Here is a 17,749-nt window from a genome sequence, read left to right on the forward strand (position 1 = left end):
TGAAAACCTTGGTTTTGCAGTGGTTGCCCTCTGAAAGCAGGTAGCTGATCAACTCTTGAGAGTTTTCCTTCCATTTGTGTTGTTTTTTCTTTGTCAGCTGAACTCCTCCTTGAAGATGCAGCTTTTTTTGTTTCTGCGTGCGTCTCCCCCGGAAACCGTGAGTAAGTAGGAGCAAGTGAGGAGATGGTTGAGCCAGGTGGCTGAAGAGTGGTGAGTCAGGGCATCTCCGGCTGCTTTGACTCACACGGTGACCTTTTGGTAACTGATAAAGCTTCACAGAAAAAAAGAAAAATATTGGATAAATTAGAGGTGCTATGATAAGAGTGAAGGATTTCTAACTACAGCTGTTGGGAAGAGTAGTGTATTATACAAAAGTGGCCGATTAAGTTGTCGTTCTTTGCTCCAGGTTTTCTTCCTAAAATTTCTTCTCGTTGCTGTTCTCGGTTCTGGACCGCCGCCAATGACAGCAGTTGGGGAATGTTCCGAGCTCACGGCGGCCTTGAGGGTTTTTAGGCCTCTCTATTAATACTAAAAGCAGATCTGGATGACCTGATATATGGGACGTTGGAGGCTTCTGCTACCTTGTTGACAACCAGATAGTAGTTGGGCTGATAATAGTATTTGCAAAGAAATTTGAAGACCTTTTTAGTACAGAACTCATATTTTACTGGAAAGTTTTGTAACTGTGCTTATTAGCGAATTTTCCTCTGTCTATTGTAACTGAAGAAGACCACAGAATAATTTTCCTTTTGGTTTCACCAGAAAAGTTGTATAACAATCTTTCCCCTCTGCACTTTTCTTTTTACTGTGCATCAGATGTCATTGTTTCCTCTATTTTTGGTCTGCTTCAGCAACACAGCAATGGGGGAAGAGAAACATTTCTCAGATGTTGAAAGCAAGCAGGAGGATGTTAGTCCTAAAAATATTTATTAAATATTGAGCACATTTAATAAATACTTACTAAATTTTGAATGCTGAAGCCAGTTGGGTTTCAGTTTGATTGTTCCCCTTCCATTATGGTCTCTAAGGAATATCTTTGTTGAGGGGAGTCTGTGTGTTTCTCACAACACTAATAGTTCCCTGTGTTTGTTTTGAGTGTGTGTGTGTGTGTGTGTGTGTGTATTTATATATAAAACTAGGTTATATATGTATGGATATATCCCTATGTGTGTTTTTAACCACAGATGCAAAATGACTGCTCAAGTAACACTGGAGGATGCCTTGTCCAACGTGGATCTCCTGGAAGAATTACCGTTGCCAGATCAGCAGCCATGTATTGAACCTCCACCATCATCCTTGCTTTACCAGGTATGTTGTCCTTGTAGAAAAGAGTTTTTGCAGTTCCCATTGTTGTTAGGAAAAAAGAGTGTGTGCTCTTAAAAATATATAAATAAATTAAAACAAAAAACCCTGCAAACCCTTGTTGATATTTACAGTATATATAGTTTCTTTTCCCTACAAAGGATTTAATTTTACATTTTACTTTCTCTGCAGCCAAACTTCAACACTAACTTTGAAGACAGAAATGCATTTGTCACTGGCATTGCAAGATATATTGAGCAAGCTACAGTTCATTCTAGCATGGTAAGTAGATGTTCAGATATTTACTTTTCTGGAATAAAAGGAGAGGAATGTGTCTTTGTGCACTTCATTATAAGAATGTTGGTCACAGAAAGCAGGAAACTGTTGCCTACAACACTTCCAGGAGGCAATAAGGTGAAAAAGTGTGGCTTTTTTTTCTTAACTATGCTTCTTTACAATTTTAGAATTCTATCTTCTTGATCTTAGTCAACCTAATCTCTCTTTCATTAAGTGTTTTTCCAGTATGATGAATTATTTGTGTTGACAGTTGTAGTGACAGCTGGTTCCTGTAACTTGAAGGAAGCTCTGTTTTGAAGGACCTTCTGTCCTCACAAATTCTGACTGCTTCTCTGTCAGTTTTGTGGTTTTGAAGGGTTTCTGTTGGCTTTCTCTGAAAGCGTGTTAATGGTTTATTGGCACGCTTTTGTGTAAGGTCTTCTGTGGCTTTTAACAGTTTCATGATATGAGATAAAGACTTCATACCATTAACACCTCTCTGCTGATGCTATGGCAGTGTTGGAGTGGAGGAGAACTTGCACGTTTTAAATGCTAGTAGGTACTGAATTGATTGTTTCATGGCATCTTGGAAACTGAGGAATAATACGTGCTGTAGTTCTAGAAGCCAGTACACAAACTGTGGACCAGATGGGTTAAACACTTGATTAGATGCCACTCACAAATTATGTGAATGTAAACCAGCCTGTTGTTAAAATTATCTGGTGACTTGTTATCTGTTTTTTGTTTTTGCATGTTGTTCGTCATCTTCATTGGCAAGTAAAAGATGATGTTGCAGTGTATGTGCTGAATCTTCATTTTCTGAACAATCTATCTGTGTCCCTATTTTTTTTTGAAACACACCCCCTCTGAAACATAAACCTTTTTCCAGATTATCAGTTTTATTTATAGATCCAAGTATATTTTATTTGGAGTGAAAAGAATGAAACAAAAGACAGTTTACTCCAGGCACATAGTGAATTTTGTCATTAGATAGGTGTAATTTCTGGAGTTGTTATAATGCCTTACTTATGTTGAGTGTCTTTCTTACAGAATGAAATGTTGGAAGAGGGTCAGGAATATGCTGTCATGTTATACACATGGAGAAGCTGCTCAAGAGCCATTCCTCAGGTAAAGGAGCAAAATTAAACTTGTTACACAGAGTATGAACTTTTTTTTTTTTTTTTTTTTTTTTGTCTGGGATTACATGAATATAACTTTATTAATGAACCTGAAATTTAGCCTGCTTTGACTCCCAAATCAGCAAGCTGGGCATGCCGTGGAATAGTGTTTTTCAGCGCTTGAGATTTTTTTTTGTTGTTGTTGGATAAAGTGACTACAGAAATACTTCATGGGTTTTGTGTTTCTCTAACTGGTTCAGGAGAAATACAGAGGTAATTTGCTCTGGAGGTAAGTTTTTGATTGTAGTGTATGTTTGAGATCAAATCCCTCCTTTCATTCAAGAGAATGCAAAAAAGAAAAAATAATACAAACAAGAACTTAAATTCAAAAGAGGTTTAACAAGTGACATGATAAGTAATAAATAACCTCCAGGAAGAACTTAAAGTTTATAGACATCTTGCATTTTCTAAATGTCAGAGCTATCCAGTGTTTTCTTGATTTATATGTGAAAATATATTCTTGCAAATAGGTGACAAGTCCACTGGCAGCCTCAGGTGACTAGGGATGATTGTACAAGGGTGGTGGTGGGGAATGTTAAGATGCCACAGGAAACAACGAAATTGTGACCATGAGTTGACATCTGCTTGCTTTTTAAGGAGTTTGTAGTGTAACTATTCTTGTACTGAAATGAAAGGAAGGCTTATCCTGTGGTTTAAATACTTGGAATAAAAATCGGGTAATCTGTTTTAATTCTACTTCTGCTGCTATTTTAGCATGTGACTTTGAGCAGATTGCTTAATAATGTGGAAAGAATATTGTTCTTGCCTTACAGAAGTCTTTGAAAACTGAATTATATGTAATATAGAGGAAAAACTTAGATTTTTTTCTTTCTTTTTTTTTCTTTTTACACACAGATATTTTTAGAGAACTAGACTAAAGTTATTGACAGCAACATTTTATGCCTTAGATTTTTAGCACTATAATAGATTTTCTCAAGTTGTCATTTAGGATTTTAGTTTCTCAGATTTTATCAGGGAGAAATCTAATTATAATGATATCTTTAATTGTCCTCAGGTCAAGTGTAATGAGCAGCCTAACAGAGTAGAAATTTATGAGAAAACTGTGGAAGTTCTGGAGCCAGAAGTCACAAAGCTGATGAATTTTATGTATTTTCAGGTAAAAGGAGTGTGAAAAAGAACTTTGACAGTAGTCATGTATATTTGTATTCCTATTTTATATACTTGGTATTTTGTGCTCAGATGCTGAACCTAGTTATAAAGCTTTGGAGAAAAAAAAAATCTCACAGAAGGGCAGAATTTCTAATGTGTACCTTAAACTTCAGGTTACATCCATTACAACTCCCAGCATCCAGTGCAGGGTAGTTGCTTATGGTCCTTGCACAGTGCATAGGGAAAGCTCTAGCGCTTTAGGAAAAAAAGGAAACAGAAACAATACGTTTCACATGTATACCTAGGAGCATCTGAGCACAGAAACTACTTGTTGGGGGATGGGGGAGCCACAACTCTGGATATTGTATCACCAGCTGCGACTTTGCTGCAAAAATTCATAATTGAGGCAAGCTAACCCAGTTACTCTGACCTATCAGACACTCAAGCTAACCGGGCACTAGGGGACAGCAGCCTGTGTTGCCTTCTCGCCCATGCTGACCATTTGCCATCTTATTTAATAGACTAAGCATGCTTCCAGGCTTTATTCGGAGGCAGCCGTGGCCCCCAGAGCACATAGGAAGAGGAGACTGAAGGAGACGTAGTGTTTCCTGTCATCTTCCAAAACTGGTGGATTTTACTGACTGCAGACAATTTCCTTTCATTGAAGGAGATCAAAGTGTTGTAAAAACCTCAGAACAAATTCGCATTTCTATTAGAAATTTCTGCTCTTCATACACTTATGAATGTGTGGCAAGATCTTTGTGCAAGTTAGTGTGTTCTGCTGCTAACCAGTGTCCTGGGTCTTGTCTTTCTTTTTTTTTGAGAAAATACCAATAATCTGCCTTTTAATGCATATGTTCTTCCTCACTGAAGAATATGAAACCATTTGTTTTTCAATTTTATTGACTTCAATTTGCAAAGAAGTATCTTGCCTGTCGTGGCAGGCAAGTTCTGTGGCAGAGATCAGAGCTGTCACTTGAAGCACACTGTGAGCATGCAGGAATGGCGCTGCAAAGACTGGACAGGTGCTTCATTAGCCTTGTGTGTTTGAAAGCTTAAAAATACTTTCTAGTGGTGCTTTTCATTGGAGCACATAGTTGCCACTGGTGTAAAGTGAGAGCCTACCTAGAGGGGAGAACACAGATGTCAAAGCCTAAGTTGTGTGATGAAACTTTTTTCATGGAAACATGGCTTTTATGTCCCTTTTCTTCCCCTTTTTTTTTCATTAGAGAAATGCAATTGAACGATTTTGTGGCGAGGTAAGACGCTTGTGCCACGCGGAGAGGAGAAAGGACTTTGTATCAGAGGCATATCTGATCACGCTGGGCAAATTCATCAACATGTTTGCAGTATTAGATGAGCTGAAGAATATGAAGTGCAGTGTGAAGAATGACCATTCTGCCTATAAGCGGTAAGCTGTAACAAAAAAACGACTTATGGTTACTGCTGCCTAAATAGAAACCTCCCTCAAGATGGCAGCAGCTGCTCTTCTTGTGGCAGCTCTTTCTTCCAAAAAAGTCTCTTTAAGTGTCCAGCAGATAATCTTGAATATATAGGTGCACCGACTGCATTTAAATGATTGAGTAAATCTATTTTCTTTATGCTGTTCTTCCAACAAGAAAAGGTTCTTTGGTCTTTTAACGCAAAACTATCAAATTCCTCTGTGTTGGTGTACACTAAACGCTATAAATATACATTGCTCAATGAAGCTTCTCTTTTTAACTTTGAGAAGAAACGGTCTTTCTGCTCACTTGTGCTGCTGCTATTTTTAGTGTTCAATTTGTATGTGCAGCTGAGAATTGTTACAGTTCTTAAGGTATTTCAGCATTGCTGTAAGAGGTTGTTGTGACTGCAGGTGTAGCAAGGAGGGACGAAGGGAGGAACGTTGGTGGCTGGGTTTTGTGCCAGCACTGCCAGAAGGTGTCAGTGGTTGGTGCAGAAGGGGAAGAGCATCTTTGTGCCAACTCTAGCATCTGTGGTCTTTCAGAGAAGTGTGTGTCAGATCATCCAGGAAGATAATCATTGAGGCAATGACTAGCCAATTTTATCTGTGCTGCTTCCACTTACGTAAGATTTTATTTTTACCTCTGCAGATTATTGCATTCTGTAATTGCTGTGGCTGAAAACCACTTAAAACTTACTTGGTTTGCCTGTTTTTGTTGTTTTTCCCCTTTGGAGGTGTAATTTGAGGGGACAGACTATTTTCTGGAGGACTGACTTTTCTTGATTTGCTAGATGGCTGGGGTCTGTAGAGCCCTTCTCACCTGCCTCAGTTGAGAAATCTACCTGAGGGATTTCTGCTTGGACTGGATTGTGTATTTTTTAACTAGAACACAATGGGGGATTTGGGATTAAAAATTTGTTCAGGGATAATTTAAGTTCATAGCTTTCTTATTAGTGAACTTTCATCTTTCTTTTCAGGTGTGGTGGCCAAAATTCTTCTAAAGCTTCTAAAGCTGATGTTTTACAAAATCAGCTCTTGACACAGTTTTGTAGAATTCATAGCCTGTGTTTGGGTAACCCATTTTTGTAAAGCTATGTCAAAAAATATTGGCCATGTCTTGTTAAATTCTCTTTCTACTTGATCCAGAAGTTTGGAGATGGTAGATGCGCTGATGTTGACTCTCTGGTATGAGTAATGAGTGATATGCCAGTGGTCTGACTGTTAAAGATCTGCTGACAGTTCCTAGCCTGCCTGGAGCTGCACCAGAAGTGGAGTCTGGTAGCAAGTCTGTTTCTGTTGAGAAGCAGTCCTGCTGAAAGGAAGTACTCTTGTTTTTCTTCTGTTTTCAAAGAGCTGCTCAATTTCTACGTAAAATGGCTGATCCTCAATCCATTCAAGAATCCCAGAATCTTTCCATGTTCCTTGCTAACCACAACAAGATAACCCAGGTAAGCATTAGCTGTCTGTTTGTAAAATACCTCATACTTTGGAAAAAGTATTGAAAGAAGACCCCTTAAGTGCTGTGGTAGATGTTGGACCTCCCCCCTGCCTTGAGGTGTAACAAATTGACTAATTTGACTAATGTCCTCTTTTTTTTCCTTCTTCCTTTTTTTTTTCAGTCTTTACAGCAGCAGTTGGAAGTGATTGTTGGCTATGAGGAGCTGCTTGCAGATATTGTGAATTTGTGTGTGGATTACTATGAAAACAAAATGTACCTCACGCCCAGCGAGAAACACATGCTTTTAAAAGTATGTTGCTTTAAAACATTAAAAAGGAGGGGTTGAGGCAGATGTTTGAATACCTTCTGTGTTTTTTTTTTCTTTCCCAGAACCAGATTACCAGATAACTCAAAAGATTACTATTCTTGTACTAGATTTTGTAATTTTTTTTGCCTCAATTGACATTTTTTTCTTTCATTATATTACACGCTAAAGCTTTTCAGAAAGTTTCTAATCCATTTTTAATTTTCATAAATTGAAGTTGACCCAGTTGAAGTGCAGCCTTGTTAGGAAACTGCTTCTACGGAATTTTGTTTCTATGAAGTAGCAACAAAAAGGAACTACTGCATTTTATTTTAGATATATGGCAAGTTTGTATAAAGGGGTTTTTGGGGATAGGACTGTGTGCCAGAGCTTTCAGGGACCAAATAGCTTATGATGATGGTTAATAAGTAGATAAATTTAGCTAGAATAAATGTAGTAAGAGTACTGGGGAATATGAAGTGTGATTGGTGTTATCAGCTGTATTCTTCTGTAATGAAAGAAAATGCATAGATTAAAAATTGAAAATTAGTTCTATGACAAATATTTTGAAGCGCTTCAGTATTTAACTTCTAAAGAACTATGTTTATGATGATTGAACTGAAGCATATGGAAACAGTACCTGAGCTATAAAACATTAGCGTCCTCCTCTAGGAGTGTCAGTGACTTTCATATTTAGACCTTTTGTTCAGGAAATGTGTGCTTAGAACAAATTAAGTTGCTGGCTCAGCTCTTGTAATTGTAAATAATGCATTATGGCTTTATGTTACTTAATAACTTGAAAAAAAAGGAATGTTTTTGAATGCTTATGAGTTTTTGTATGTATAATTCAGAGGTATGCTGAAGGCCAGAAGAAGTAAGTGTTTAGAGATGTTAGAGCTGAGCTGCTCTTAAAGATCAGTTTGTGCACACACTATTTTATTAAAATTGAAGTGTGAAGAACTACCTTAAAACAGCTACACCCTAGTTTCAGTGGGATTTTTTTTTTCTTGGTGTACTGGACCTTTATACAAATAAATAGTGTTTATACTATTAACGTACATATAATGAACAGCACTATAAAAATGTATGTATTTGAATGAAGTTTATGTTTTTCCTGAGTAGGAAGTTTGAAATTACCTTCTTTTGGAAGGGAAGTAGGTGTTTCAGGATTGTTTTTAAACTATTACTTTTCTTAATGACACAAAGAATAGTCTTATTGCACCAGTTTTTAACCTCTGAGTTTGTTTTGCAGAGATTTGTTTTCCTTCTTTTCCAGGTTATGGGCTTTGGATTGTACCTGATGGATGGAAGTGTCAGTAACATCTATAAGCTGGATGCAAAAAAGAGGATAAATTTAGCCAAGATAGACAAGTTTTTTAAGGTTGGTTAAGAGAGGCATTTCTTAATATGTAATTTTAAAGGTAACTCCCCTTGCATTTTAAATATACAGTTTTATATTACTAAATAATATGCAAACATTGTAAACTTTCATATGAATAAATTAAGAGTTTCCTTTCACAAAGATTTGTATTTAATAACACATCTAATCTGCTTTATTCCCTGTGTACAGCAGTTACAGGTTGTCCCCCTTTTTGGTGACATGCAGATTGAACTTGCGAGATACATTAAGACCAGTGCCCACTATGAGGAAAATAAATCCAGGTAAGGGGGAGGAAGGAAGCAAAGAGATACTGTGAGAGTCTGGGAGGGGGAAAGTCAGACCTTTGGGATATATTTTCATAAACTGCCTATAGTCTGTAGGTGTGCTTCTAACAGGGTTATCGCATTGGTCTACTTACTGATGTGGGTCTTTAAGTACATTTCGCTGTTAATGTACTTCGCATAATAGATACAACTAAAGGGACAGCTTTTTAAAAGACCTTTCTATGCTACTGACCTTATTCTTGCATCTGTGGCATTATCACCTGTGATGGAGGAAATGAATTTTATCTTTTACTAATTTAATTTAATTTTTTCCTTTAAATGTGAAACTTTCTTTAAAAGAAATGAAGGATTGTACTAACCAAGGTGAGCACTGGTGATGGGAAAATAGGCATGTATATATTGTTTATGGAGCAGCAACTTAGCTTGTCTCCCCCCCCCCCTTTTTTTTTTTTTCTGGTAGGTGTTCAACACAACAGAATGGCTGGAAAATGCAGACAGTCTTTACAGAAATAGTTCCATGGTCTCTGGTTATTGCTTTGTTTTAGTGAATGTTTCTGTGCTCCTTTGAGACCTTCCATTCATGCAGTTACATGAATTTAGAAAATAGTGCATTCCTGCAGAAAAAATACATAACCTGCATGTAATTGCTAAGAGGAAAAAAAGCAACAGTGGGCCTACTGACCTACTAAAAGCATAAGGCTATTTAGCATGATGCTCTTGGTAGCATGTCTTTTGTGTCCCTCTTGATAACATACAAATAGTATTTAATAATACCTTTTTATACTTGGGAGTATATTATAGGTTATTCGTAATTAAACAGGAATAAAGAAAAAGAATCTGAAGGTAAATATGTCTTAGGGCCTATACAAATCTTTCTACCCTGCCTTTCAGTACTTCTCCATGTCCCTACCTATATGCTCCTGAAGAGATATGATGGTTTATACTGAATAGCAGCAGTTAAAAAAAAATGATTTGGAAGAAGTACTCTTTGGACTCAGAAAAGCAATGCATCACTAATTTTCCTTGTGCAGGTACAAAGTTAGAGGAAAGGCCTCAAATGGAGGAGGAGAATTAAAAAAAAAATGTAGTTCCTGTTTTGTGGTGTCAGTTGTACTGCTTATTGCCTAAACTCACTTAAGTCATCTTTTTTTCCATCTTCTGAAACAGATGGACATGCACATCTTCCAGCAGCAGTCCCCAATATAATATATGCGAGCAGATGATCCAAATCAGAGAGGACCATATGCGTTTCATTTCAGAACTGGCTCGTTACAGCAACAGTGAGGTGTGTGGGATTAGAGCTATTTCTGCATATTGTGCTTGGCTGATAAGCAGCTGTTATTAAATATCTGAAGAGCAGGTAAACAACAACTCTTGATCACTTGAATCAAGAAGAGCTGACTGCAAAGTTGGCACCCAGTCTCTGCATGATTTTCACGCTATTTCAATTTAAAATATTAATCTTTAGTACATCATGCAATATTCCTGTACTTATATATCCCAGAGCTTCTCTCATGACCCTTTTGTAATAGGCTGTCTAGCCTTTAGTCCAAGTGTGTGCTTGTAATGCTTTAACTGATCTCTTAACACTTGGTTGCCTTTAAGAAAATTAAAATCTGTGTATGTGTATACTCGTGCACGCACATGCGCGCACATAAACACGCACAAGTAATACATATAGTATATAAATGGTGTCTTGATTTAGACTGCAATAATATTTTGTTGATCAAGAATACTGGTGGTTTTGATCTCTTGACCAAAATCTGTGAAATATTAACTATATGAATTTTTTGAAGAGAAAGCTGATACTAATGTATTGTAAGTGAGTATTGATATGATGCTGTTTCAATATTTGGAAGAAATCTATGGAGAGGTTTGGCTGTAGATGCAGGACACAGCGTGTTCTAATTTTTTTTTTTTATTGAATAACGTCCTAGGTGGTGACTGGGTCTGGTCGTCAGGAAGCTCAGAAAACAGATGCAGAGTATCGGAAGCTCTTTGATCTCTCCCTTCAAGGCCTGCAGCTTCTCTCTCAGTGGAGTGCGCATGTCATGGAAGTGGTATGTTTTCTTGGGAATAAAACTAGATGAAAGAGAAACTGGGTGGTGAGCTTGGACAGGCTTTGCTTTAAAGAAAAAGAATACTGTGTTTTGTTCGCTTAATTTCACTCTTTCTTCACTCCTCTCATTGCTCCAGCCCATATTCTCCGAGGAAGACAAGTAAATTGTGAAGTGCTAGGAATAGTATTGCTGTTTTGGAAACGGTAGCATGCACAACCTCAAGCTGTATATTCAACCTGTTATATTAGGTGATCCTCTGTGAACCTTGGCCAGATATTTTTATTCTGATCCTGAGCTCTTGAACCATTCATTTTGTAGATAGAGGACTTAATTTATTTTCCCCTAAAACGTTGTTTTAAATTATATTCTGTTAGAAGTACACATATGAACACACAGTCAGGAGATGATGTAGTAACGTGCAAATGACTATGTTTAGACATCTTTGCTTATTAAGTTGAAGTGCATAAGGTCTTAACCAAAGCCCACAAAAATAGATGGAAAATCTCCCATTGGCTTGAAATTTGACTAGTCATAAGGAAATTAAATATGGGAAAACAAAAACAAAGCAGAGATCAGGGAGAGGAAATAAAGAATCTCCTGAGACAATTCTGTGTATTTTAATAGTCTGTTTTAAAAACAAGAGAGTTAGAAAAGTGCCTGATTTTATTTATTTATTTATTTTACGTATGCAACTGCTTAAGACTTAAACTGAAAAAGATGACACAAGAGTCCTTTTTATGTTTAGGGCACTTAGATAAATGCAGCATTTCAAACCTGCACCAAAATATGATCTAGAAGAGGTCGAGACAGAAGCCAGACCTCCTCCTCCTTTGCCTCTGGCATCTGGGGGAGCCCCAAGCCATTTGCAGTGCATCAATCCCTATAGTCACAGAGGGCATGACTAGATAGAGACCTAGTTTTCTTTCTGTTCTGTGTTCTTAACTGCTTGTTTTAAAAGCTAGCAGATGAGTCATAGTTTTTGCTGTTTCAATCAACAGTGTATTTTATGGTGAACATCTTGTTCTCCTTTTTTTGCTTATTAAGAGGGGTTGCTGCCATCTGTTTCTGGCCTCTGCAATTCCCAATCCCACTCCTCTTGTTTTTCTCTTTACAAATTACTGTATTCAGACTCACTTCAGTCACAATTTTCTAGTTTAGTGTATCTTTATAACAAGATACAGTTTTTGGCTCTGCTTTTATCCTCTGTGTTCTAGAACAGACTTTCTTTGAGGGCTTGTCCCCCCGCCCCTTTTTATTTTATACTAGGATCTGTTATTGATACTCATTATATCTTTGCTTGTCTTCATCTCCGATTTGTTTAGTTCCCTCAAATACTTCTCAAATACTTTTTCCCTATCCTCCCACTGAGAATTTATTCTGACCTGGAGTGTTCCACTTCTTTACTGTTCTTCCCTGTTCACTCAGTATCTATGAGCCTTATTACATGAGCATGATGTCCAGATAAAAAGTTTTGCCAAGCATTTTGTGTCTAACTTAACCCTGCAAACTTAATCTCCCCCTAAAACAGGATCTTTGTTTAATATTTTTCCCAGTATCCTCTTTGTACCACTTACATTGTAAGATGTGATGTTCATTGCCATGTGTAGTCTTAGGTAAATTTGTACCATATTAATCCATTATAATAGGCAAATTTATATTGCTGTGTAATCTAGCATGTACACAAAGGTATCAGCCAGCATCTAACATTTGTTGAACTAAAATTTTGCGAAAATTGTTTTTGAATATGACAGGAATTTTTCATTAGATGTAGTTCAGTGGATATTAGATCAACCTGACACTACATAGGAACATCTTGAGTTGTGCTTGCAGTAACTAAAAATGCACTGTTTAAAGAAGAAACTTACACAGTGCGGCTGCTATTGTCACAGATAACACAGGCATTTCCACTTCCTAGGAAACATTAAAAAACTTATGTAGTTTCCTAATTGTCTTTCGAATTCTAAATCTGAATAGAATACATTCGGACATGGGAAGCTCCTTTTTTTTTTTTTTTTTTTTTTTTTCTTTTTTTGGGGGGGGGGGGAATGGATTGTTTTTGTTGTGCTCTGAGGTTTCTCTCTATTTTCCATGGCTGAAGCAAAAAAGAGACTCTTGCCCACAACAGCATTACCTCAGGAAAAGATACCCTGAAGAGCATTACTTAGTGTGAATTACAGTTTTTGAGCTAGTACAGGGTAGCTATCTTTCAGGAAGATTTGTTAGGCAAATGATTGAGCCTGACATTTATATTAGATAGTAGTTTTCTAACTTTCTGAGAGTACTCCTGGATCTCACTTTTCAGATATTCTTGACAATGTTGGAAATTATAATAAGAACGCTATTTTGCATAGAAGGTATACTATGTGAGTGTTTTTGTGTTTCTCAGTAGTCTTTCTTCTTTTTTCTTTTTTTCTCCCCATTTTGCTGTATGAACTGCAGTATTCGTGGAAGCTGGTACACCCAACTGACAAATATTCTAATAAAGATTGTCCTGACAACGCAGAGGAGTATGAAAGAGCAACAAGATACAATTATACTAGTGAGGAGAAGTTTGCTTTGGTTGAGGTAAGATAAATCTTTTTCTTACAGGGATTTTCCAAATGGTTATGCTATGTAATGGAGAACAATCTCTGTAATCATTTTCTGTATCCAGTGGAAGAAGGTAGTGTGTGCTGTACTGACTTTGAAAAGAGCGTATTATGCTACATACAGTATAGAAGGTCACCTTAGACTGACTTTATCCTTTATCTTTTTGAACTTGTTAAATTCCCTTTTTCTAATTTTCTGCATTTAGGTAAAGACTTCTGAACAAATGTTACAAACATATGCTTCTTTTTTTCCAGGTGATTGCCATGATCAAAGGTCTTCAGGTGCTGATGGGAAGGATGGAAAGTGTCTTCAATCATGCCATTCGCCATACCATTTATGCAGCTCTTCAGGACTTTGCCCAAGTCACACTTAGAGAGCCATTGAGACAAGCCATTAAAAAGAAGAAAAATGTCATTCAGAGGTAATGTTGTCATTTTCGTCTTCCCCTGTATTCTGTGCCCCATATCTTACTAAGCTTGGTGCCGTATTGCACATTCGTTAAATTTTGCCTCTTGATCCATCCTCCATCATTAGTCTGTCTGATATTTGGAGTCTTTCTTGAATGTGTACTGGAAGTCTAAAAAGTCTGAAGTCTGGAGTCAAAAATATATGATTGCCAAGATGGTTACTGTAAGAGAATCTGGGTAGTCTTGAGCCTCATAACATATCCCCCCCCAGGAACTTTTGTGTGGCATGTTACTTATTTTGATTCTAAGAAAAGATAAGTACTGTAGTATTTCAGGAAAGAATAGTATTTTTATTTCAAAGAATGGTGGTGTTGTCCACCTCTTATGATTTAAGTGTTTCCTCTCCTTGTAGCCTATGTTTAATTTCCATCCCACGATCTTACCTTTGTTCATTGGGCATCCCACCTTGTTTCTCAACTTTTGCTGCCAATTTTGGCTCATCAGCCTGATACTTTTCTTCCAAGTGCTTGGCCTTCCCACACTGGTTGGTGTCATTCTTGACATTATTTTTGTGTCCCCAACTGTTTGCTTTTAATTTTGATGTGCTTAGCATTAGTTTAATTCTGTGTTTCTTTGCAAGGCTCTTAGAGTTAAACATCCTTGACTATTAGACTATTGCTAAATTCTCTGAGTGCCACAAAAATGGCATCATAAACTTAAGATAAACAAATTATTCCAGACTATTAAGTTTTTGAGGAAAGCCTTTTCACTGTTGTCCTTTTTTTTTTTTTTTTTTTTTTTAATACAAATTCATTGTGGTCTGGAGTCTTGTGGATATGGAAGAGGGGGTTTGATGCAATAGGAAAATACTTCCTTCATATCTGTTTGGATTTGGTACAAGACATTGCTTGATCATTCAGCACACCGCAGGATGTGACTGGCTGTGTTATTGACAAGTATCTGAAGTCTGGCTCCATACTTGGAGTTATAAGTATGATGTTGTTTTTATAAATTCCAGCTGTTAAGAAATTCTACTGTTGTTTTTCATTTTAATCCCAAATCTTCTTTCTATTTTGATTAAATAATCTACTTTTTGTGGTATAGGAGTACAAAATGACCTGATGCACTTGCTAAGGATTCTAGAGGGTGAATTCATGACAAGTAAATTTTGCCTTTGAACCAGTCCCAGAGATCAGCTTCTTACTGATGGAGGAGGAGGATTTCGGACTGTCCTTTAGCTGAAATAGTATACAGTGATCATTATCATTATATGGACGTAGCATTTTAGAAGCTGTTGGTGAAATAATTCGTGATTTCTGTTAGTTACCCTGAGTTCAGCATGTTGATGCGAAGTTTCTGCTCTTTTTTATGCTTAAAATAAAATACTCTTATCAATACACTTGGATGAGTACAAGCGCTGAGTAGTGTGGATTGTGTTCAGTGTTTTACAGGCCATCAGAAAGACAGTCTGTGACTGGGAAGCAGGTCATGAACCATTCAACGACCCAGCTCTAAGGGGAGAAAAAGACCCCAAAAGTGGTTTTGACATCAAAGTTCCAAGACGTGCGGTGGGACCTTCCAGTACTCAGGTACTTTCCTGTCTGATGGTTGTGATAGCTGTCAATGATTATTGCATTTTTTTGTGACTTGAACTATTTTAAAAACACAAGTTTTTGGAGGAATGTTCAAAATCTATTTTGATTAGATTTATATTTATGAAGTTATATATGCTTAACCAAAATCCTGTCTGAATTGCTGTCACTTTGTACTACAATGCATAATTTTTACAAGTGTTCCATCTCTTAAATTTGGTTCACTCAGAAGAAATATATTGAGCTACTCGTGTTTTTTAAAAGTAATTTTTGGAACTATTTGAATTATTTCTAGGCTGATTTCCTGCGTGTATGTCGGAGGGTGTCTGGTGGATTGTTTTTGTTTATATCCCGAAAATAAAAGATGTCTACTTAATTTTAAATTAGATTTTAAATATAAATTCGTGTCTATAAAATATGGGAGCATATTTGAGTTCTGACACAGTCCCTCTTATTGGTCAGTAATGAATGAAGAAACTGCTCCTAAAAATCTGTTTAATTTTCTCCTCAGGTGTTTCAAGTTTGTTTTCTAAAATAATCATTGAAATCCTGTACTTAGATGTTCGTTCTTATTTCCTCTGTATAATTCCTTTTTTTATTTTCTTTTTAAGTTTGGCAAGTGTATGGTCCTATATTTGAAGTTTAACTGGGAAAATAAGAGATTAAACAGTTTGGGTGGAAATTGAAGGCAACTGTGATTTGTAAATAAGATATTGTAATACCTAAATATATGGGGGAGTGGACATACTGGATAATAATCTTGAGTAATAGCATTGCTTGAATTGTACTAAGATGGGTATAATGAAGATACTGGGTTTGGAATCGGAAAAAATACTTTGATTTGAATTTTGTGTAAAAAGCCTTTTTTTTTTTTCCTTAATGTCACCACCAATGTGTTTCTCCTGTCCTTGGTATGTGTAAGGGCTTTGTTTCACTGGCTGCTACAAGCTGTCTGGAATGCACAGTTCTGCCTTGGTTTTCTGCTCTTGGGCTGGCACGGTTGTCTGTCTGGGCTGAGAGGAGGAAGGGAGGTCAAACATATCGATGTTAGATACATTTTTCTCAGTTTCCTGCGGTTCTAAAATGGCTATTTATGAATTGGTCATACTTGGAAATGTTCTTGAAGTAGTTTGAGAAGCTAGTGGCTGAGAGCTGGATTCAGCATCTTCTGAAATCAGTGGGACCTTTTCCATGCACTTGAAAGAGCGCTGCATTGGAATGATTACTCTGCGGGAAGAAACCTTCCTAGTTTAGGAGTGTGTATCCTCCTCTGCACGCTTACTATACTACTTCTCATTTTTAACAAACTAACACATTTTTTTCTGCTTCTGTTTCCCGTTCCTTATTTACCCATGTGTTGTTATTAACGGATTCTCTCTCCCCTGCTTGCCCCTGTCTGTTGGTTTTTAGCTCTACATGGTTCGCACTATGACAGAGTCCTTAAACTCTGCCGAGCTGTTGAAGCAGCTCAAGTCTCTGGGAATGGAAAAGCTATTGCATGTGACACACAAGTTTCTGAGGCAGTCCTACATCTATCCACCTCTTTTAAACTTTGGTGGTAAGACATTACTTATTATTTTTACTTTTGTGGTGATGTGAACTGTTCCACTGCAAATGGTTTGCTTTTTGCTTCCAAGTATCGGTGGAGATCCCCTTGGCATGGGTAGGCGTTTGTGCTGGTGCGTAGGCTAGCGTTGCATCTGTTCCTTTCGCCTCAAAGGCTCTTACCGACATGGTGCCAATTTACAATTTGAAGTGGAGCAGTCGCTTACTGATAGTAATTCTCGGTGTCGCTCAACTAATGTACCATATGTATTTTCCTGTTTTTTTTCCCCCCTTTCCACCACAATTGTTTCCTTTAATGATACAGCTTTACATGGTGAGAACTATGTTAGAGTCCCTCATTGCTGACAAAAGTGGTTCCAAGAAAACCTTGAGAAGTAGCCTTGAGGGACCCACCATATTGGACATAGAAAAATTCCATCGCGAGTCTTTCTTCTACACTCATTTGATAAATTTCAGTGGTAAGATATGTAGATGATCAGTGTCCAGCTTAGCATGTCCTAACACCTCTAACACGACCTGGAAAATGTTTCCGATTGCCTAAGTCAACTTACCTTTGGTTTACTTATCAAAAAATCTGGGTCTGTCCAAACTTTTTCTGAGCCATGATATTCAATATTGTGATGGGAATTTATTTTGATTTTTTATATGTTTGTTTATAGTGGGTCGAATTTCATATTGTTACCTCCTTTTTTAATATATTTTAATGCATGTATTTATATAAACGAGGGACAGATAAGCTCATATACATTGAAAATTTTAAAAGGAAACAGTTTGTGTTTTGTTTTTTAGGGGATTTTTTTTGTTTTAAGTACAGAGGA

General features: G+C 37.0%; 1 protein-coding gene across 1 annotated transcript in view; it reads left to right on the forward strand.

Moving 5' to 3' along the window:
- The window catches only part of CYFIP1 (cytoplasmic FMR1 interacting protein 1), a 76,618-nt gene that overhangs the window by 17,320 nt on the left and 41,549 nt on the right, over window positions 1–17,749 (forward strand). Inside the window, exons 2-16 of the mRNA XM_062601565.1 lie at window positions 1,185–1,308; window positions 1,495–1,584; window positions 2,629–2,706; window positions 3,772–3,873; window positions 5,096–5,277; window positions 6,662–6,758; window positions 6,930–7,058; window positions 8,329–8,433; window positions 8,623–8,714; window positions 9,885–10,002; window positions 10,655–10,777; window positions 13,217–13,342; window positions 13,621–13,787; window positions 15,215–15,362; window positions 17,236–17,389. Coding sequence (XP_062457549.1) covers window positions 1,192–1,308; window positions 1,495–1,584; window positions 2,629–2,706; window positions 3,772–3,873; window positions 5,096–5,277; window positions 6,662–6,758; window positions 6,930–7,058; window positions 8,329–8,433; window positions 8,623–8,714; window positions 9,885–10,002; window positions 10,655–10,777; window positions 13,217–13,342; window positions 13,621–13,787; window positions 15,215–15,362; window positions 17,236–17,389 — 1,828 coding nt within the window. The 5' untranslated portion in view covers window positions 1,185–1,191. The remainder of the gene's footprint in view (window positions 1–1,184; window positions 1,309–1,494; window positions 1,585–2,628; window positions 2,707–3,771; window positions 3,874–5,095; window positions 5,278–6,661; window positions 6,759–6,929; window positions 7,059–8,328; window positions 8,434–8,622; window positions 8,715–9,884; window positions 10,003–10,654; window positions 10,778–13,216; window positions 13,343–13,620; window positions 13,788–15,214; window positions 15,363–17,235; window positions 17,390–17,749) is intronic.

The sequence above is a fragment of the Rhea pennata genome, chromosome 1 (genome assembly GCF_028389875.1).
Source record: "Rhea pennata isolate bPtePen1 chromosome 1, bPtePen1.pri, whole genome shotgun sequence".
Taxonomy (NCBI): domain Eukaryota; kingdom Metazoa; phylum Chordata; class Aves; order Rheiformes; family Rheidae; genus Rhea; species Rhea pennata.